Genomic DNA, 23,498 nt, shown 5'->3' on the forward strand with positions numbered 1-23,498 from the left:
CAGGAAATTATTAGTAGAAAGACCATTAAAAAATGCATCCAAACATTTACTTAGATTCAGCTACATTTTTTTCCTCTGAAATGAATTCAGTCAGCGGTTTGGTTTATAAAGTGCGCATTGTACATTTTATTATGTAAAGGTATTTACACTTGCAATATCGGGGCCTCCGTGGCTCAGTTGGCTAGCGCAGCGTAATGACCCAGGCGGCTCACACCAATGCGATCGCTGTGAGTTTAAATCCAGCTCATACTGGCATCCTCTCCAGCCGTGCGTGAGAAGATCTTCCAACAACCTGCGGATGGTCGTGCGTTTCCTCCTGGCTCTGCCCGGTTTCCTCCCACCATAATGCTGGCCGCCGTCGTGTAAGGGAAATGTTCTTGAGTACGGCGTAAAACACCAATCAAATAAATAAATTGCAATATCAGTATCAATATGGCCCATAAATTCCACCATACATTTTATTATTTAAAGATATTTTGACATGTAGGTTTATATACTTTTTGTTCTGGTGCTTTTTTTCCCTTTGAGTCTTATGCATTTATGAACAGTTTCTTCCGTTCCTTTGGACGAAAAAGTAAATCCAACATATGTCTCTACGAAGAACGAAAAGTCGGTGCAACGCCCTTGGTGACATAAAATATTAATGTATTGCGTAAGGCTCACCTTACAGTCCAAGCAGTTGACTTCAAAGTATCTTTAGATACCGCTCTCGACAGTTTTTCTATTGAAGCTTACTCACTTCAATATATACCTAAACGACTGCTATGGTAGTTAAAACACATCCCTTTGGCAAATAGGTACAGTTATTAACACAGAAACACATCAGGACTGTACAAAAAATACTGTAAGCATTTGCCAATGATGCCACAGGCGAAAGTGGAATTTTAACTGCATTTGCGTTATATGATTGTATCTCGATGATACAAATGAAACCAAAGCAAATGAAACTAAAAATACATATTATTTATTTAATAAATAATTTCTTTAATGTGACAGAAAATATTGTCTTATTCTGAAATTGTGCCATAGATATATAATGCTAGAATGCAAATAATTATACATCCATTAACAAAGTAATAAGAGTACCTGACTAGTGTTAAACATTATCTTAACTAACAAGCTTATTAAATCAGGGACCGGTCTATTCTCTGACAACTAACTCGCAGGATCGCTTCTTCGGCTGAACCTACTTGATACATCCGACCGGATACGTGGCAACCAGATATGGTTTTCTCCTATTTCCTACAAACTTAACTTGTAGAGGCAGGTTATACACCAAAAGGATGAAATAAATTATTATCATTTTCAGGTACCGGCCAATACCAAGATGTCGGGAGTTGTCGTTGGGCATAGGTTCACTACAGTGGCAGTAATATGTTATTTAATTTTCACAATAATCACAAAATCTACTACTACTGCAATCACTACCACGACAAATCCTACTGTAGAATCTACCACGACTAATACTACTGCAAAACCTACCACCACAACTACTGAAGAAAATACCGCCACTACTACTACTGCAGAATCTACCACCACTACTACTACTGCAGAACCTACCACCACTACCACTGCAGAACCTACCACCACTACTACTACTGCAGAACCTACAACCACTACTACTGCAGAACCTTCCCAAACTACTACTACTGCAGAACCTACAACGACTACTACTACTGCAGAACCTACCGCCACAACTACTACTGCAGAACCTACGACCACCACTACTGCAGAAGCTACCACGACTACTACTACTGCAGAACCTACAACCACTACTACTGCAGAACCTACGACCACTACTACTGGAGAACCTACTGCAACTACTACTACTGCAGAACCTACCACGACAACTACTACTGTAGAACCTACCACGACTACTACTACTGCAGAACCTACCACGACAACTACTACTGTAGAACCTACCACGACTTCTACTACTGTAGAACCTACGACCACAGCTACTGCAAAACCTACCCCCACTACTACTACTGCAGAACCTACAACCACTTCTACTACAGAACCTACCACAACTACTACTACTGCAGAACCTAGCACGACTACTACTACTGCAGAACCTACAACCACTACTACTGCAGAACCTACCACGACTACTACTACTGCAGAACCTACCACGACTATTACTACTGCAGAACCTACCGCCACTACTACTACTGTAGAACCTACAACCACTTCTACTGCAGAACCTACCACCACCACTACTGCAGAACCTACTGCCACTAGTACTACTGCAGATCCTACAACCAATACTACTGCAGAACCTACCCAAACTACTACTACTGCAGAACCCACCACGACTACTACTACTGCAGAACCTACCACCACAGCCACTGAAGAACCTACCGCCACTACTACTACTGCAGAACCTACAACCACTTCTACTGCAGAACCTGCCACCACCAGTACTGCAGAACCTACTGCCACTACTACTACTGTAGAACCTACCACCACTACTACTACTGCAGAACCTACAACCACTCCTACTGCAGAACCTACGACCACTACTACTGCAGAACCTACCACGACTACTACTACTGTAGAAACTACTACTGTAGAACCTACAACGACTACTACTACTGCAGAACCTACAACCACTACTACTGCAGAGCCTACAACTACTTTTACTGCAGAACCTACCACCACCACTACTGCAGAACCTACTGCCACAACTACTACTGTAGAACCTACTACGACTACTACTACTGCAGAACCAACCGCCACTACTACTACTGCAGAACCTACAACCACCACTACTGCAGAACCTACCACGACTACTACTACTGCAGAGCCTACGACCACTACTACTGCAGAACCTACCCAAATTACTACTAATGCAGAACCTACCACGACAACTACTACTGTAGAACCTACCACGACTACTACTACTGCAGAACCTACCACGACAACTACTACTGTAGAACCTACCACGACCACTACTACTGCAGAAGCTACCACCACTACTACCGCAGAACCTACCACGACTATTACTACAGCAGAACCTACAACCACTACTACTGCAGAACCTACCACGATTACTACTACTGCAGAACCTACAATCACGACTACTGCAAAACCTTCCCAAACTACTACTACTGCAGAACCTACCGCCATAACAACTACTGCAGAACCTGCAACCACTACTACTGCAGAACCTAGCACGACTACTACTACTGCAGAACCTACAACAACTACTACTGCAGAAGCTACGACCACTACTACTGCAGAACCTACCCAAACTACTACTACTGCAGCACCTACCACGACAACTACTACTGTAGAACCTACCACGACTACTACTACTGTAGAACCTACCACCACAGCCACTGCAGAACCTACCACCACTACTACTACTGCAGAACCTACGACCACTACTACTGCAGAACCACCACCACTACTACTACTGCAGAACCTACAACCACTACTACTGCAGAACCTTCCCAAACTACTACTACTGCAGAACCTACAACGACTACTACTACTGCAGAACCTACCGCCACAACTACTACTGCAGAACCTACGACCACCACTACTACAGAACCTACCACGACTACTACTATTGCAGAACCTACAACCACTACTACTGCAGAACCTACGACCACTACTACTGGAGAACCTACTGCAACTACTACTACTGCAGAACCTATCACGACAACTACTACTGTAGAACCTACCACGAAAACTACTACTGTAGAACCTATCACGACTACTACTACTGTAGAACCTACCACCACAGCTACTGCAGAACCTACCGCCACTACTACTACTGCAGAACCTACAACCACTTCTACTGCAGAACCTACCACAACTACTACTACTGCAGAACCTGCAACCACTACTACTGCAAAACCTACCACTACTACTACTACTGCAGAACCTACCACCACAGCTATTGCAGAACCTACCGCCACTACTACTAGTGCAGAACCTACAACCACTTCTATTGCAGAACCTACCACCAGCACTACTGCAGAACCTACTGCCACTACTACTACTGCAGAGCCTCCCACCACTACTACTACCGCAGAACCTACCACGACAACTACTACTGCAGAACCTACAACCACTACTACTGCAGCACTTACCACCACAGCTACTGCAGAACCTACCGCCACTACTACTATTGCAGAACCTACCACGACTACTACTACTGCAGAACCTACCACCACAGCTACTGCAGAACCTACCGCCACTACTACTACTGCAGAACCTACAACAACTACTACTACTGCAGAACCTACCACCATTACTACTACTGCAGAACGTACCACCACTACTACTATTGCAGAACCTACCACCACTTCTACTGCAGAACCTACTGCCACTACGACTACTGCAGAACCTACGACCACCACTACTGTAGAACCTTTCACGACTACTACTACCGCAGAATCTACAACCACTACTACTGCAGAACCTACCACCACTACTACTGCAGAACCTACCACCACTACTACTACTGTGGAACCTCCCACCACTACTACAGCTGTAGAACCTCCCACAACTACTATTACCGCAGAACCTACCATGAAAGCTACTACCGTTGAACCTACAACGACTAATACTACTGCAGAACCTACGACCATCACTACTGTAGAACCTACCACGACTACTACTACTGCAGAACCTACAACCACTACTACTGCAGAAGCTACCACCACTACTACTGCAGAACCTACCACGACTACTACTACTGCAGAACCTACAACCACTACTACTGCAGAACCTACCCAAACTACTATTACTGCAGAACCTACCGCCACTACTACTACTGCAGAACCTACAACAACTACTACTACTGCAGAACCTACCACCATTTACTACTACTGCAGAACCTACCACCACTACTACTACTGCAGAACCTACCACTACAACTACTACTGTAGAACCTACCACGACTACTACTACTGCAGAACCTACCACCACAGCTACTGCAGAACCTACCGCCACTACTACTACTGCAGAATCTACAACAACTACTACTACTACTGCAGAACCTACCACCATTACTACTACTGCAGAACCTACCACCACTACTACTATTGCAGAACCTACCACCACCACTACTGCAGAACCTACTGCCACTACTACTACTGCAGAACCTACAACCACTACTACTGCAGAACCTACCACGACTACTACAACTGTGGAACTTCCCACCGCTACTACTACTGTAGAACCTCCCACCACTACTACTACCGCAGAACCTACCACGAAACCTACTACTGTAGAACCTACCACGACTACTACTACTGCAAAACCTACAATCACTACTACAGCAGAACCTACCACCACTACTACTGCAGAACCTACCACGACTACTACTACTGCAGAACCTACGACCACCACTACTACAGAGCCTATCACCACTACTACTTCTGTAGAACCTCCCACCACTACTACTACCGCAGAACCCACCACAATAACTACTAATGTAGAACCTCCCACGACAACTACTACTGCAGAACCTACCCCCACTACTACTACTGCAGAACCTACCACCACTACTACTGCAGAACCTACCACTACAGCTACTGCAGTACCTACCGCCACTACTACTACTGCAGAACGTACAACCACTTCTACTGCAGAACCTACCACCACCACCAATGCAGAACCTACTGCCACTACTACTACTACAGAACCTCCCACCACTACTACTACCGCAGAACCTACCACGACAACTACTACTGTAGAACCTACAACGACTACTACTACTGCAGAACCTACCACCACTACTACTGCAGAACCTACCACCACTACTACTACAGCAGAACCTACCACGACTATTACCGCCACTACTACTATTGCAGAACCTACCACCACTTCTACTACTACAGAACCTCCCACCACTACTACTACCGCAGAACCCATCACGACAACTACTACTGCAGAACCTACAACCACTACTACTGCAGAACCTACCACCACAGCTACTGCAGAACCTACCGCCACTACTACTATTGCAGAACCTACCACCACTATTACTACTACAGAACCTACCACCACTACTACTGCAGAACCTACCACGACTACTACTACTGCAGAACCTACGACCACCACTACTGCAGAACCTACCACGACTACTACTATTGCAGACCCTACAACCACTACTACTGCAGAAGCCACCACCACTACTACTACTGCAGAAGCTACAACCACTACTACTACTACAGAACCGACCACCACTACTACTGCAGAACCTACTGCGACTACTACTACTGCAGAAGCTACTACCACTACTACTGCAGAACCTACCACCACTACCACTACTACAGAACCTACCACCACTACTACTGCAGAACCTACCACGAGTACTACCACCACTGTGGAAACTCCCACCACTACTTCTACTGTAGAACCTCCCACCACTACTACTACCGCAAAACCTACCACGAAACCTACTACTGTAGAACCTACAACGACTACTACTACTGCAGAACCTACAACCACTACTAATGCAGAACCTACGACGACTACTACTACTGCAGAACCTACCACGACAACTACTACTGTAAAACCTACCACGACTACTACTACTGTAGAGCCTACCACCACAGCTACTGCAGAACCTACTGCCACTACCACTAATGCAGAACCTACAACCACTTCTACTACAGAATATACATCCACCACTACTGCAGAACCTACTGCCACTACTACTACTGCAGAACCTCCCACCACTACTTCTACCGCAGAACCTACCACGACAACTACTACTCTAGAACCTTCTACGACTACTACTACTGCAGAACCTACCACCACTACTACCGTAGAACCTACCACCACTACTACTGCAGAACCTACCACCACTACAACTACTGCAGAACCTACCACCACTACAACTACTGCAGAACCTACCACCACTACAACTACTGTAGAACCTACCACCACTACTACTGCAGAACCTACTGCGACTACTACTACTGCAGAACCTACCACCACTACTACTGCAGAACCTACCACTACTACTACTACAGAACCTACCACCACTACTACTGCAGAACCTACGACGACTACTACTACTGTAGAACCTACCACAACTACTACTACTGCAGAACCTAACACCACTACTACTACTGCAAAACCTACCACCACTACTACTGCAGAACCTAAAGCCAGTACTACTACTGCAGAACCTACCACAACAACTACTACCGTAGAACCCACCATCACTGCTACTGCAGAACCTATCACAACTACTACTACTGTAGAACCTACAACCACTACCACTGCAGAACCTACGACCACTACTACTGGAGAACCTACTGCAACTACTACTACTGCAGAACCTATCACGACAACTACTACTGTAGAACCTATCACGGCTACTACTACTGCAGAACCTACCACGAAAACTACTACTGTAGAACCTATCACGACTACTACTACTGTAGAACCTACCACCACAACTACTGCAGAACCTACCGCCACTACTACTACTGCAGAACCTACAACCACTTCTACTGCAGAACCTACCACAACTACTACTACTGCAGAACCTACAACGACTACTACTACTGCAGAACCTACTACCACAGCTATTGCAGAACCTACCGCCACTACTACTACTGAAGAACCTACAACCACTTCTACTGCAGAACCTACCACCAGCACTTCTGCAGAACCTACCCAAACTACTACTACTGCAGAACCTCCCACCACTACTACTACCGCAGAACCTACCACGACAACTACTACTGCAGAACCTACAACCACTACTACTGCAGAACCTACCACCACAGCTACTGCAGAACCTACCGAAACTACTACTATTGCAGAACCTACCACGACTACTACTACTGCAGAACCTACCACCACAGCTGCTGCAGAACCTACCGCCACTACTACTACTGCAGAACCTACCACCATTACTACTACTGCAGAACCTACCACCACTACTACATTTGCAGAACCTACCACCACCACTACTGCAGAACCTACTGCCACTACTACTACTGCAGAACCTACGACCACCACTACTATAGAACCCTTCACGACTACTACTACTGCAGAATCTACAACCACTACTACTGCAGAAGCTACCACCTCTACTACTGCAGAACCTACCACCACCACTACTACTGTGGAACCTCCCACCACTACTACTACTGTAGAACCTCCCACAACTACTATTACCGCAGAACCTACCACGAAAACTACTACCGTTGAACCTACAACGACTACTACTACTGCAGAACCTACAACCACTACTACTGAAGAAGCTACCACCACTACTACTGCAGAACCTACCACGACTACTACTACTGCAGAACCTACAACCACTACTACTGCAGAACCTACCCAAACTACTATTACTGCAGAACCTACCGCCACTACTACTACTGCAGAACCTACAACAACTACTACTACTGCAGAACCTACCACGAAACCTACTACTGCAGAACCTACCACCACTACTACTACTGCAGAACCTACCACTACAACTACTACTGTAGAACCTACCACGACTACTACTACTGCAGAACCTACCACCACAGCTACTGCAGAACCTACCGCCACTACTACTACTGCAGAACCTACAACAACTACTACTACTGCAGAACCTACCACCATTACTACTACTGCAGAACCTACCTCCACTACTACTATTGCAGAACCTACCACCACCACTACTGCAGAACCTACTGCCACTACTACTACTGCAGAACCTACAACCACTACTACTGCAGAACCTACCACGACTACTACTACTGTGGAACTTCCCACCACTACTACTACTGTAGAACCTCCCACCACTACTACTACCGCAGAACCTACCACGAAACCTACTACTGTAGAACCTACAACGACTACTACTACTGCAGAACCTACCACCACTACTACTGCAGAACCTACCACCACTACTACTACTGCAGAACCTACCACGACTATTACCGCCACTACTACTATTGCAGAACCTACCACCACTACTACTACTACAGAACCTCCCACCACTACTACTACCGCAGAACCTACCACAACAACTACTACTGCAGAACCTACAACCACTACTACTGCAGAACCTACCACCACAGCTACTGCAGAACCTACCGCCACTACTACTATTGCAGAACCTACCACCACTACTACTACTGCAGAACCTACCACCACTACTACTGCAGAACCTACCACGACTACTACTACTGCAGAACCTACGACCACCACTACTGCAGAACCTACCACGACTACTGCTACTGCAGAACCTACAACCACTATTACTGCAGAAGCTACCACCACTACTACTGCACAACTTACCACGACTACTACTACTGCAGAAGCTACCACCACTACTACTGTAGAACCTACCACCACTACCACTACTACAGAACCTACCACCACTACTACTGCAGAACCTACCACGACTACTACCACTGTGGAAACTCCCACCACTACTTCTACTGTAGAACCTCCCACCACTACTACTACCGCAAAACCTACCACGAAACCTACTACTGTAGAACCTACAACCACTACTACTACTGCAGAACCTACAACCACTACTACTGCAGAACCTACCCAAACTACTACTACTGCAGAACCTACCACCACTACTACTTCAGAACCTACTACTACTGCAGAACCTACCACCACTTCTACTACTGCAGAACCTACCACCACTACAACTACAGTGAAGCAATTGGGTAATTATTATTAGTCCCAAGTCCGAATCGAGAAGTACTGTAGCGGTAATATGATTTATTTTATGGCTGTACAGCAAAAATTGTTTTGTTGACATTTATTGTGTAGCAGAAACGGGATGCACGGATCTTACTATCTGCCTTTGCTAGGTGCGTTGCCAGCGTTCTGTTTTAAAGCCGTGTTCGATCCAGCCAATCGGCTGTGGCGAAAAACAGTTCTTTAAAACAGCGAACCCGGTGAGAGCATCTTAGCTATATATATATATTTAGTTAATTTTAGAGTATACATTTTTCATGATTCTTTCAAAATTGGATTTTATAACTGTTTATGAAATTTGTGAAAGTTTATCGACAGGTAGATCAATTAATCAAATATATTTAACCGATATCACAAAGTCTTTATGAAAACACTTACTGAGTTTGTGTTTCTATCCACAGAACTGCTTGCCAGCGGCCCGGATACCGACGACTCGATGTTTACGGGAGATGACGAACTAAGATCTGTTAATGTCCAATATGGCTATCCGATGGGAAGTTCTCGTGTCAACCAGATTTACGTACGTGAAACCTGTGCACCTTAATTGAAACGCCATTTGCTTCTGAAAATACAGCCCAAGAGAGTTTTTCCTTCAAAATTGTGAAAACTGACAATTCGTTTTTAAGTAGAATGATATATATTTCAATTCGCTTTATCAACTTGTTGATTTAACTTATTAGTTTCACTGTATCATGACTTTTCTCCAGAGCTTTTTTTATTTCAACATATCTTGCGACAGCTATATATACATGCAGGTAGATTAAGCCATGTTGATCAGTCCTAGTTACAAATTACATATAATATAATAAAGTTCGAACTTGCCCAGGGTACTATCCATTCGGAGAAATTATCTCCTGATGTTTTCTCTGTTAAGTTCACAATTAAATTTGTGAATGAAGTACTGTTCTTTGATTCCGCTGTTTGAGCTTTATTCACCGAGAATTTAAAGAAGGGCATTATGTGGCCCACTGTGTAGGTTACGGGCTCATGATGCGATATGTTTTTTACAGGTAAAATCTGTAAACTTGGCGTGTTAATTTGTTGCCTATGTACCCTACATCGATTCCTTAATGAATCACCGGTTTCGCCTATGTAGAATTTGTTACAATTAGAGAAGGATAAGACATACAGTAGATTTTGGGAATTACAGTTCATATTACCGTTAATACGGAAGTTAAAATTGGTAATATGAAACAAAAAATGACTGCTTGTTATTAAATGTTCACATCATTTGCATCGTGGGTCTCCACACTTAGAATTTGTATAACTGGTTTATGTTAAGTTGGTAGTGAACCGAGCCTTTGTTAGAAGATCGGGAACCCGTCTCTTACTGTTTATAATTTTGGTTTTGATGAAAAGTTTTAGTGAGACAATCATTTGATTCTAGTAGTGGTCGGTTGTTGTGGATAATGGGAAAGAAGTTGAAATTGTTAGGGTTAGAAGTGCATATTAATGAAAGCGTATTGGTGTCAGAAGTCGGTTTGCTGGTCCTTAAAACTGAAATATCAATCTTGTTTGCTTTGTCAGTACCCATGTCTATTACTTCTTTTGGATAATGCCTCATAAAGAGAAAAGTCCTTAATTCAGATAATCTGATTTGTCGGAGTTCCTTGTTAGGCACGATTGTGCAAATTCGTCTTGCAAGAGTAAACGGGACCTGATTTTTTTGTGTGACGGGGTGGCGTGATCTATAGTCTAGGTATTGTTTTGTGTCGGTCAGTTTGCAGAAAATATCTGTGACAATCTCATTCCCCTTGCGAGTAAGGAGAATGTCTAAGAAAGATATTTTATCGTGACTAGCTTCGAACGCGAACTTGATATTTGGGTCAAATTGTTTAAGATAGCAAAAAGATCCATAACATTGCCTTTTCGCTGATCCGAAATGATAAAACAGTCATCTAAAAACCTTTTGAATGACACTTTGAGGAATTTCGATATATCACGTCCGTAGTCATTTTCAATTTCGCTGTACAGCTTTTGCTCTAAGTATCCTAATACTAAAGTAGCGTAGGTTGATGCAAACTTTGTACCCATCGCTGTGCCTAAAATTTGACGATAATTTTTATTTCCAAATTCAAATGTGTTATTTGGTAAAATTAGTCGTATACCGGACAATACAAATTCCTTAGAAAAACTGTCGTTGATATGGCCTGGATGTTTATCGAGCCAGTATTCCATGGCTGTAATCCCCAATTCATGAGAGATATTGCTGTAAAGATTGGTTGCGTACAAAAATATTTCATCACCGTTTATGAAATTAGGGATAACGTTTAGAAAATCAAGATCATCCCGAGTATATGATGGGACATAGTGAACATATGGTTTTAGCAGGATATCAACGAGCTGTCTTAGGCGATGAGTGGGACAGACTGGTCCCGCTATATATATATATATATATATATATATATATATATATATATATATATATATATATATATATATATATATATATATATATATATATATATATATTACAGCAATCTCTGTCTCTCTGCCTCTCTCTCTGTCTCTCTGACTCTCATTTACATCATCACGATCATTGCGCCTTACATAGAATTCCATTGTATACATTTTTATTTAGATTTAGAAATTTTATTACTATCAGTTTTCCTTTCAATAAACATGCCATGACCCTTTTAGCGTGCATTTCAAGCGCGGCGCAATGACCCAGGAGACAATGCAGTCGCTGTGAGTTCAAGTCCAGCTCACGTTGGCTTCCTCTCCTGCCATAGAAGGTCTTCAGCAACCTGCGGATGGTCGTTGGCTTCCTGTCGGCTCTGTCCGATGACCACCCATCATAATGCTGGCCGCCATCGTATAAACGAAATATCCTTGAGTACGACGTAAAATAAACAAACAAATAAATAAATAAATAAATTTAAAGTGCATTTCCCTTTGCAGATTTCCACCAACGGTTACCTAGCCATCGGGGAATACTACAACAGCTTTTCCCCGCAGAGCTTAGACAGTGTACAGTACAGTCTGCCTGGAATCATTTGCCCTTTCTGGTCGGATTCGGTAGCATCGGGCGTTGGCGAAGAATCATTTGTTTACTACAAAACGTCCACAAAAGACTTGACTAGCTCATCTTATGCAACCGTCCCGCAAATAGATCGTAAATGGTTCAAAGAGGTAGATCAATATATTCAAAAGTCCATGCGCTACTATGACTTCCAGGCTCGCTGGATTCTGAAGGTTACGTGGAGAAACCTCAGGCCCTATGGTTCAGGGAGTAACTCCGAGGAGGTGAGTGATATGCCAGACTAATGCGTTGCGTGTAAAGCGTCTACAATCTAGATTACTACATAACTTCAGTCTTGAGGAGCACATTTCAAAACTGCACAGAGAAAGTAGAATGCTGATTCTACAGTTTGTCAAACATGTCAAGAGTCAGATGTCATGTACAGATGTCAGTTAGAACAAAAACAATTCAAAACAAACAGCCCCAACGATTTTCGAACCTAAAATTGACACACTGCAGTCGGCATTCTACCAAACTATAGGACTGTCAACTGTAGCCTACAATCTACCCGTGGCACATTTCACAGATTTATCTCATAGAATGAAATATTATATGGGACGTTGATCCCCGATACTCACTGCATACGAATACCAGTACTATTTGGCGTCAGGACCTCAAGAGCCAACTCATCATAATTATCTTTAGCGTCAGAAAACTGTCACCTTTTCCCCCATATCACGAAGAGTTTTTCTTGGCATGTAGGTACATGTACTGTCAAAAACATTATAAATGTCATCTTCCTGGTCAACGGTCAAAATTTCTTTCGCTTAAGGTAATATTTACTTTTAGTAGCAAAATTTTGCTACAGGCGCCCAGTTTTGTCACAGAAAAAGTTACACAGGCTCCCAATGCCGTCACAGTAATAGTGACACAGGTTCCCAGTGCCGTCACAGTAATAGTGCTACAAGCTCACAGTGCCGTCACAGTAATAGTGCTACGGACTCCCAGTGCCTTCATAGCAAGATGCTACATGCTCGGAGTGCCGTCACAGTAATAGTACTACACGCTCCCAGTGCCGTCAAAGTAAGAGTGCTACAGGCTCCCAGTGCTATCTCAGTCAGGCTGATACTAGCTCCCAGTACCGTCACGGTAATAGTGCTACGGACCCACAGTGTATTTGTAGTAAGATGCTACAGGCCCGGAGTGCCGTCACAGTAATAGTAACACTAGCTTCCAGTACCACAGTCTCACAGTGAGAGACGTGTGTGACACATGCTTCTAATGCCGTCGCAGTGCTGCCTCCCATTGTTACAAAGACACCATATATAATGTCCCATCCAGTATAGCCTAGATGAGTAAGCTTTATCTTTCGCTTAAGGTAAACTTTATTTATCTCATTGTTGTTTAACCTCGTTCTTAAGCATTTCTCACTTATTCAATGGTGTTCAGTTTCACGTGTTCAAGAAACCGAGGTGCGTTGATTAAATCACCAACCGTTGACAAGCAAAATGAGGAAATGACAAGACAAGTGACATTTATAGATCGTGACCCACGAGTCATGTTGATCGCTTATTGTCACCAAAGTTCCAATTATTGCCATCAACCACCCAACAAAAATCCAGGCATGCGGAATGTTGACGATTTCCTGTGCGAAGCCTGGACTAATCAAGCCCCACGAGAAAAACAAGAATCAGAATCTCAAAGAGATTTACAGTTTTATCTGAAGTTGTATGTCTAAGCGCAGCTGGTTGGCTAAAACATTGCATTCTCCTGAATATTTCTTGGCATGTAGGTACACGTACTATCAAAAACAGTTAATTTCACATATGTTATTTAATTACGCTGAAAATCTCCTCAATGTCAAAATGAACAGTATCTTTACTATCGCACTAAACAACCCGACCTATCGAATGGCAAAAAGAATGGATTTGGAGCACCTACATGTACATGTACCAACACTGTTAATATTGCAAAACAAAACCCCACAAAATGCATTTACCTGCTTTTTGGTTTCCATTTAGAGAAACACCTTCCAAGTCTTCCTGGCAACAGACTACATCACTTCGTTCACCGGATTTCTCTATGGTACAGGCCAGATGACCTGGGATCAGTCTAACATCTACCGTGTCCCAACAGTCGGGCTATCGTCAAATACCTTTCTCCCTTATAACCGCTACTCCAATACCACACAGGCCTTTCGACTCGATCGCTATGAAGGAAATACAGGTACGTTCAAACTGTGCTAAAGTAGAGGAGCTACATATTTTCCAAAGTTGAATTACACTCCAGTCGATGTAGCCTGTAGTATATTCTTTTCCATGTGAAGATTTCATCTGTTCTTGACATTGCCTTCGACCGGTCCTCAAGTACATAGATAACATTGTGGTTGACTGAATGGTCACGATCACACCAGAACTTGTTCCGGTTTTCTTTTTTCGAAAAAGCGAACAGAGACCTGGAAAAAAATGAGCAGCGACCGGTGAATGTTGGGCATACTTCATTGGTAAGAGCTAATTCTCGGTCCTTTATCGACAGATTGATTGACTGATTTATGCATTCGTTCGTTGATTGAGGTTTTATCTTTAATATTGATCTTTGAATAGTTGTCATGACAGTTTTCTCATTTCCACTCTACATCTATATGCACAGGTCAAATCGGCATTTGGATGTATCGCCTGGATCACAACACACAAGTCAGCCGGAGCTCGACAATTCAGTGCATTCAGTGGTACATTCAGGAGGCACAGCGGAGGGACGAGATACAGTTTCTGAATAGATGGCTCTTACCGTGCCCTTGTACCGGCTTCATGGCTTGGCTCGACTGGAGCTTCATTGGTATAGGAGGCAACTGCTATACGCAGCTCTTCAACTCCTTTGGACGCTCTGGGACACGGGTAGGCTACATTTTAGAAGCGACAAAGCAGGTGTAAATGTCGTAGGTCGATCTGTCGTTCGGTCGATTGTACAAATTTTTAATTTCCTATGTTTTAGCATTGGCTATTCACTTAAGAAGGGTCCTAAGTAACATACGGCACGGATGTTTCTCCAAGATTTCAGTTATTGTAAAATTGTACTTGTTTTATACAGGTAATCAAACTAAATTAGCGATAACGCAAAACCGCTAATTCATTTATCGATATCGCTAACTCATTTATCGATATCGCTAATTCATGTAGCGATAAATAGTGTTCCTTGTTATCTTTCAATAGAAATGACTGCTCCTTCCACGTTGCTACGAAGCAGAATCTAGAAGAAAATGTCTGTAATTACAATGGCTCAAGTAGCAGGGTCAGCCATCATGGCACCAAGCCATGAAATTAGGCCTTTTGTCACTAACTAACGAAAAGGTCGGTAGTTTACCCCGACAATCAGGTTTGAGTCATGGGAATACTATGACCATGGGAAGTCCGAGATTGTTCTGACGTCAGGTTTGGCCATATTTGGGCCTGTCAAAACTTGCACCAGACCAAATGTCAGAGCAATTTAACTGCATCTGCGTCACAACAAGCTCTTTTAGAACAGATAAAAATACCAATAACTTTATTAAAAATAAACTAAACATTGCAAAACTCGAACCTGATTTATAACATGTGATTGTAAAACATGACATCAAGTTTTAGTTCTATGCGACGATGCGTTCTGAAACTGTAAAAATCCAAATACAGGATAATAAAAGGGTCTTCCTTTTGCTAAAAATGGACAAAATGACCTGAAAGTTTCCATTTAATAGGATGAACCGTTCCGGAAAGAAGTCCGGAGAACTGATTTTACACGGACAGACAGTCTGATCGGGCCTGCACAAACGAGCTGTAAACTGTGTCTACTAATAACAACAAAGCATTTGATGAATGATGGTTTCCGTCAGTACAAAATTCTATTTTTTTTTTAACAGATATGTTGTTACTCGAGTTTTTTCGGCTTTCTGCTCACCTCGGGTAGATCTCGCAGTGCTCTGGCTCGGTTCCACCCTTTGTTCAACCCTCAGTTCCATTACCTGTATGACGTAAAACCCCGTCAAGATTGCTGTCACAGATCGAACCTGTGTAGCCTGTACGTAGATCTCAGGCCTATTAACAGATGCCGGTTTTACTTTCCTCCTTTCTTTGGTAAGTAAACAGACAAAAGTGTTTAATTGCTTCAAACGTCGTATATCTTCTGCAATATCTAGTGCTTTCCCATATAGCACACTTCACCCAAGCCATCCCATGAGATTAATATTTAATCAGTGTTCGATTAAATATGCCAGCATCAGATGTCCCGAATAGTCAGTCAGTCAGTCAGTCAGAATATACCGAAACTTTACAAAAACCGTATGGTGTTATTATCTGCCTTGGGAAATGGAGAAAAGTCACTTTGAATATCGCTCACGCACATAATCTCACATAACATTTGACTTATTTTTCTAAATGTAAATCTTTTTAATAAACAAATACAAAAATAAATATTTGTCTTTACCTATTCCCAGCTTTCTTTTGGGGTGATCCTCACATTAAGACGCTGGATGGTAAAGGATACACATTTAACGGATGGGGCGAGTTCACCATGCTAAATGTGATCATGAAGGACGGAGATATCTTACGCCAGGCGATACAAGGGCGAACAGCCCGCGCCCTTGACTCCGATGGCAATTTCACGGACGCTACAGTTTTCAGTGCATTTGCTGCCAAGGATTTTGAGAACAACGCAACGTTTCATGTAGAGCTGACACGTCTAAAAGACGGTAAGACATCGACATTACTACAATCATGTAGAGTTGACACGTGTGAAAGACGGTAAGGCATTAACATTACAGCATTCACGTAGAGCTGACACGTTTAAACGATGGTAATACACTAACATTACAACATTCATGTAGAGTTGACACGTGTAAAAGACGGTAAGACATTAACATTACAGCATTTATGTAGAGTTGACACGTGTAAATGGGGGTACTACATTAACATTACAGCATTCATGTAAAGCTGACACGTCTAAAAAACAATAAGACATTGACATTACTACAATCATGTAAAGCTGATACGTCTAAAAGAAGGTAAGACATTAACATTACAACATTCAGGTAGAACTGACACGTCTAAAAGACGGTAAGACATTAACATTACAGCATTCATGTAGAGTTGACACGTCTAAAAGACGGTACGACTTTAACATTACAGCATTCCGGTAGAGTTGACACGTCTAAAAGACGGTAAGACATTAACATTACAACATTTACGTAGACTTGACATGTCTAAAAGACAATAAGACATTAACTTTGCAACATATAGGCCTACATGTACAAAAAAAACCAGTTTAACACCCAGGTACAAATTCTCTCTAAGTCCAAGGATACACCCATTGGACCAGGTCACTCAAATGTCGTCACTGTTGTGATTCTTAGTTTGTTTGAATGTTAGTGTGACTTCTGACAGTTTTACTCATTTATAAAGTTGATTTAGTGAAATGTTAGAATGAAGACACCAGACTTGACGCCCCGTACATTCACAGAAATTAGGCTACCTGTTTGATGTGGTATATTTTAATGTAAATATTAATGCACGACATACATGTTACACGAAGCCTGTTGGATGTTATCCTCCCAGTTGTTTTTAATAAACCCATGTTGACAAACATCTGGAGGCACACACTTGCCAGACTAGCAATAGGTCTACCTACCGTAACCAATCGCCTGCAGCTGTTACATGTACATAAACTCGATCTCCACACTTAAAACCGAATCTCCGTCATGGAGTTTGGTAACAACCTGGTTAAAATTTGCCACAAAGTCTTCATTACCCTTAGTGCCGAGCTGCTGCAGTTCTGAACCAATCATATTCTCTGTTTATTCCGAGGCCTATGTTAATGAACAACACCTCTTGCTTCCACCAACCAAAGTAGTTTTCATCCATTTAAATCATGCTTTCAAAATCTAGGAATCTCATCACGTGAACGACTGTTGTGACGTAGGCATTACCATTCGTCAAACATTGGAGGCTGGTACAGAAAGTTTCTAATGGCACAACTAGAACACCATAGTTTTGTGATCATAGAGCACCTGACACCCGGCCGACCATCATTTTGTTCTGTTGTGCTTAAAATCCAATATATCACAGCGTGTACAGACAATGGTGTCATTTTAAAATAGCTATGATAGGACACGTGACAGAGCCTAATGGAATGTTATACCTATCTGTAGCATTAGCCACGTGATTGCCTATTCCAATGGCTAAAAACACGACTAGGCTCAAAGCGAAAACCAAAATTGGATCAAGAATGAAATATATGTAATAACATTATTTTCACTGCTATTGGAGTAGAGAATTTCCAGTTTAATACGTAATTCCCTTGATAATTTGTTTACCCCTACAATTTGTTTATGGCAATGGTCTGTTTTCTCATTAGTTTGTCTGAACATATCTTAATTTGTTCGTCCCACAAAAAGGAATAAACTTCCATGGCAATGGTCCATTAGATTGTCTGAATATATGATAATGTTTGTCCCTAACAAGACATGAATAAATGGTTTGTGTCGTTACTGGTTTGAATACTCTTATTTGATCATTTGTTTTCTCTCACAAGTCATGTATGGCGATGCTGCTTGTATGCATTACTTTGTTTGAATATGAGATCATTAGTTTGTCCCGCACGAGGCATGAACTTATATTCATTACTTTGTCTGAATCTGATCATTTTTTTGTCCCGCAGAAGCACGAATTTGTATTCATTACTTTGTCTAAATATCGAATCATTTCTTTGTCCCATATAAGGCATGAATGTGTACGGCAATGGTCAAGACTACACTCTTCAGTTCCGACAAAACCCAGCTTTCCAACAACAGACAAGCAGTTTAGGGCTGCGGCGCGCCGGCAACAGTAGTGTCATTATCAGCTTCACAAACGGTAAGCCAGAGCATTGTTCATTACAGCCAGCCTTTCGGACTTTATGGTGCTTTGTAATTTCTAAGATGTTTATTTTTTTTAACATGCAGATTTTAGTTAACTGATGGAATTGTTAACGTTTAGTTCCTCGCTGTCGTTTAATTTGGATCAGTGTGTTAATAATTTTATTCCACAATTTTATGGAGTAAACTAAGTTGAATCAATTCTTTCCAATCTATCTCATGATCTCTTTGTATTGGGAGATCAGTATTCGATATACACAAAATCATATATAGATTTACACCAGGAAACAGATAAAGCATTAAGTGACAAATTTACGTGAAAATTTTTTTTTAAATTAGCTGTTGTTCATGGTTCTTATACTGTATAGCTTTTTTCACATGGATAAAATCTCAGGATCGAATGCTGGCTTTCTATTCAGATACGTGGCTGTCAGGATCTGATTAGAGTTGGCTTTCTATTCAGATACGTGGCTATCAGGATCTGTTTAGAGCTGGCTTTCTATTCAGATACGTGGCTATCAGGATCTGATTAGAGTTGACTTTCTATTCAGACACGTGGCTATCAGGATCTGATTAGAGTTGACTTTGTATTCAGATGCACAACTATCGGATGGTATCCAATGCTGACTTACACATACAGCTCTTAAGTTCTAATAGGCACTGTCTATTGTTACGACCCAAACTGTCTGTATTATAAAGAGATGGCTTGTTCGAAACACACGACAGTTTAGCTGCACAAAAAGTAACCAAAACCAGCAGATTTTATTTTACAACAATTTATTAGGTTTAACAAGAACAGATAACAAGACTTTTACAAATACTAAAGTACTTAAGTTTAACAAGAAAGGATAGCAGTATCTATACAAACACTAAAGTACTTACATGTACAACGGTGTCAAGTCCAAAGGAACGCATATATTCCACAATGCTGAAACCATACAGGTATAAATGCACAAATAAGAGGGAAAATCCACAGTATAACTGAGTGTATGACGAAATATACACAAAATTCCACAGACAGGATCCGTGTACTAATAAGCACTGTGTACACATGAGCACAAATTAAATATACAAGCTCAGATTGAACAAGTGCTCGGTGGAGATAGGATATAACAAAGCCAGAGGCTATAAAGACCCCAAAATTCAGCACAAAAGGCCTACTAAAGTAACACACAGCGAAAGCATCCAAACTCTCAATAATTCTCCTTTCTCACCCTTTGACCTGCTTTCATAGGTCTTATATACACTGGTGGAGTCCTCCATCTCCAGTCCTAATGGACACTATGTCCAGGTACTCTACTTTAATTTGTTCAGATATACAGCTCTCAAGTCACTATTCCCTGATAATCTACTCCAACGCTGCACTGCACACTATCCATTCAGATACACAGCTCCTAAGTCATAATGACCACTGTCTATGTCCAGATACTCTACTGTAAAGCGGCACTTCAAAATATCTCTTCAGGTATATAGCTCCGAGACTCCGACATACATACTTTCTTTTATACTCAGTACTGATGTTTAGATGTTGATCTTTGTGTTTCAGGAATAAACGTGAACATCACATATCAGCAAGGTTTACTAGACATGTCTGTTTCTGTGCCACGGGACTTTAACAATACTTACCGAACACTCGGGCTCCTAGGTGTTCTAGATGGTAACCCTGACAACGACTTCACCCTTCCTAATGGAACAACGATTAGTTCCAACGCATCCGAACAGGAAATCTATGATGGATTCGGAATCTACTGTAAGATATCTAAAATGCATTCATTCTTCGAGTTATATGCATCGTAATTATTTTGGTTGTCTGCGTTTGTTTTGACTTTAAGGCACCTATATATTTCTCTTGACGCTTTATCATAGTATTTACGAACTGATCATAACTGTTTGAACTTTTATGGCGGTATCAGTCACGTGATGCCGGTATAATCGCTGGGAAAGGGAATATGCTGATCAATTTATCGTGAGAAGAAATGCGTGGAGAGTAAAATGGAAGTCGCCAAACTACTATTGTACACACTAAAAATAAGTGTTTCGTTTTTTTAAACACATTTCTATTTCAGTTTAATGATGCGTCCTAGTTTTTAGTCATAAAAAATTATGTTTATTAATTAAAGGGATGTTTTTATCATTGTACACATGTGAAATGTTTAGACAATAAATTTGTGGATTTTTTCAATCAACACAAATAATCGAGTAAAGATGAAAGTTTTATTTAAGTGTAAAATGGAGATAAATATGCAAGTGTGCTTACTATAGTAAACTGTTGATCAGGTTATCTCATTTTTTCTCGTTTCTACCAATAATTACTGAATATCTACCTTTGGTTCTTCTATATGGTTTGGCTGTACATTTGGTACTTCTGAACTTGCAACTATCACTGGTTCCACCTATGCGTCTATAAATAGTTTGCTTTATACACTTCGTTTTACGCTCGGTACTACCCTTTTTCTACACTCTTGGTTATTTATTTCCTTTCTTGGATCTATACCCTTGGTTTATGACGCAGGAGTCTAATAGAAGCATTACCTACTTTGTCTTTTTTTTCCAAGGGCAAATTAATGTGAATGAGTCATACTTTCGCTACCGGGCCGGAGAGAAGGCGGAGGACCACGTGCACCCGGATTTCCGGCCACGTTTCTTGGAGGATTATACGGAGGATGACCAGATGATGGCTAAAATGAAGTGTGGGGACAACATCGAATGTCAGTTTGACTTCCTGGCCACAGGAAACGAGGATGTGGCCTTAGCGTCCTTAAAAACCAGTGTTGATTCGGATACCAATGCCAAAACCCTAAGTAAGTCAGTCAATATCATAATCATGTCGTTTTCAGCCGCAGGTTGTACATCACAGATGTCTTATTTATTCTACAGTTCTAAAGACAGTTCCATACATGTGATTCTCATCTCTTGCAGCAAACCATTTAACGTGTCTTAAAATTTTGTGTTGACCCGTATTGAGTCAGTGCAAGCTTGAGGGATTGGTCTACCATTGCTAAAGAAAAATTGGTAATATTTCATATAATGTACACATGTATATACATGTATATTACGGGTAACGCCACCAATAAACAGGTTTACTACGTGTAGGTTTCTTAGTGGTTAGTCATATCATTAGTGTGATATTCAAGAATACTAATTAGTATGCTTCCCAAAATCCATATGTAATATATACGTCATACATTTTACTTGTATATTTGTACAAATTAACTATGAATTTTAAGCTGAAAAAGACGTATTTGCAAATGTCAAAATAAATTTGCAGAGAGCTGACTCATTTCATGTAGTCTTATCTTCTGTGATGAATTCAGGTTTCAACAACAACGTTAAGACGTCACATGACTCTAAATTGTCGTTCATTAACATCTATTATTTTTCCGTTACTGAGAACGCTGACGATGTGTACCTGTCGGTCTCTGTTCAGGTAACGCCGTCCCGACGCTGAATGGTGATAACGTTATCCAGGCTGTGGTGAACCAATTGGTAACGTTCAGCGTGAATGCTTCTGATAGGGATGGCGATAACATTACCATCTATTCTGTGGACCGTCCAAATAACCTGATGGTTTCTCAGAATCCAAACAACACTGCATATTTCACTTGGGTTCCAGAATCTACAGACCCGGTTGTTATAAGGTAAGGCCTCATATATTTCGTCTTTACATTATTTTAACGATCAAGGACCCCTTGCAAGAAGATGGGAAATCGTCCCGGTGTCGCTGAAGTTGATTGCCAACCTGTTCACAGTGACAAATCGTCTGCGAAATGACGCAAGGACTTCCCTGGTTTGCGGTTGAAGTTGTTATGTAGCAGGTGTAGCTGATGGAATAGAGCAAGCCAAAATATTCGCTTCTCACCAGCAGCCTTCTGCATGCCATTAAATGCCTAGGATAATATCCTTTCCCCTCCAATGTTGGTATTTGAAATAAGTTTTGCCTGATGATTTATACCGTGAATATAT

The 23,498-nt window shown here is 41.6% G+C and overlaps 1 protein-coding gene across 1 annotated transcript; it reads left to right on the forward strand.

The window, feature by feature from the left end:
- Positions 1–1,648: 1,648 nt before the first annotated feature.
- LOC135476089 (mucin-2-like) lies at positions 1,649–22,811 on the forward strand (the record flags this gene model as incomplete). The annotated part of the gene is made up of 13 exons (XM_064756025.1): positions 1,649–2,985; positions 3,399–3,934; positions 5,139–9,659; positions 10,095–10,213; positions 12,595–12,939; positions 14,677–14,881; positions 15,305–15,549; positions 16,548–16,761; positions 17,121–17,375; positions 19,402–19,533; positions 21,082–21,285; positions 22,091–22,336; positions 22,804–22,811. Coding segments are annotated over 13 exons (8,367 nt in total), but the record flags the coding sequence as incomplete, so codon positions are not given.
- Positions 22,812–23,498: the final 687 nt, after the last annotated feature.

This window comes from Liolophura sinensis, chromosome 1, assembly GCF_032854445.1.
Source record: "Liolophura sinensis isolate JHLJ2023 chromosome 1, CUHK_Ljap_v2, whole genome shotgun sequence".
NCBI classification, from domain to species: Eukaryota; Metazoa; Mollusca; class Polyplacophora; order Chitonida; family Chitonidae; genus Liolophura; species Liolophura sinensis.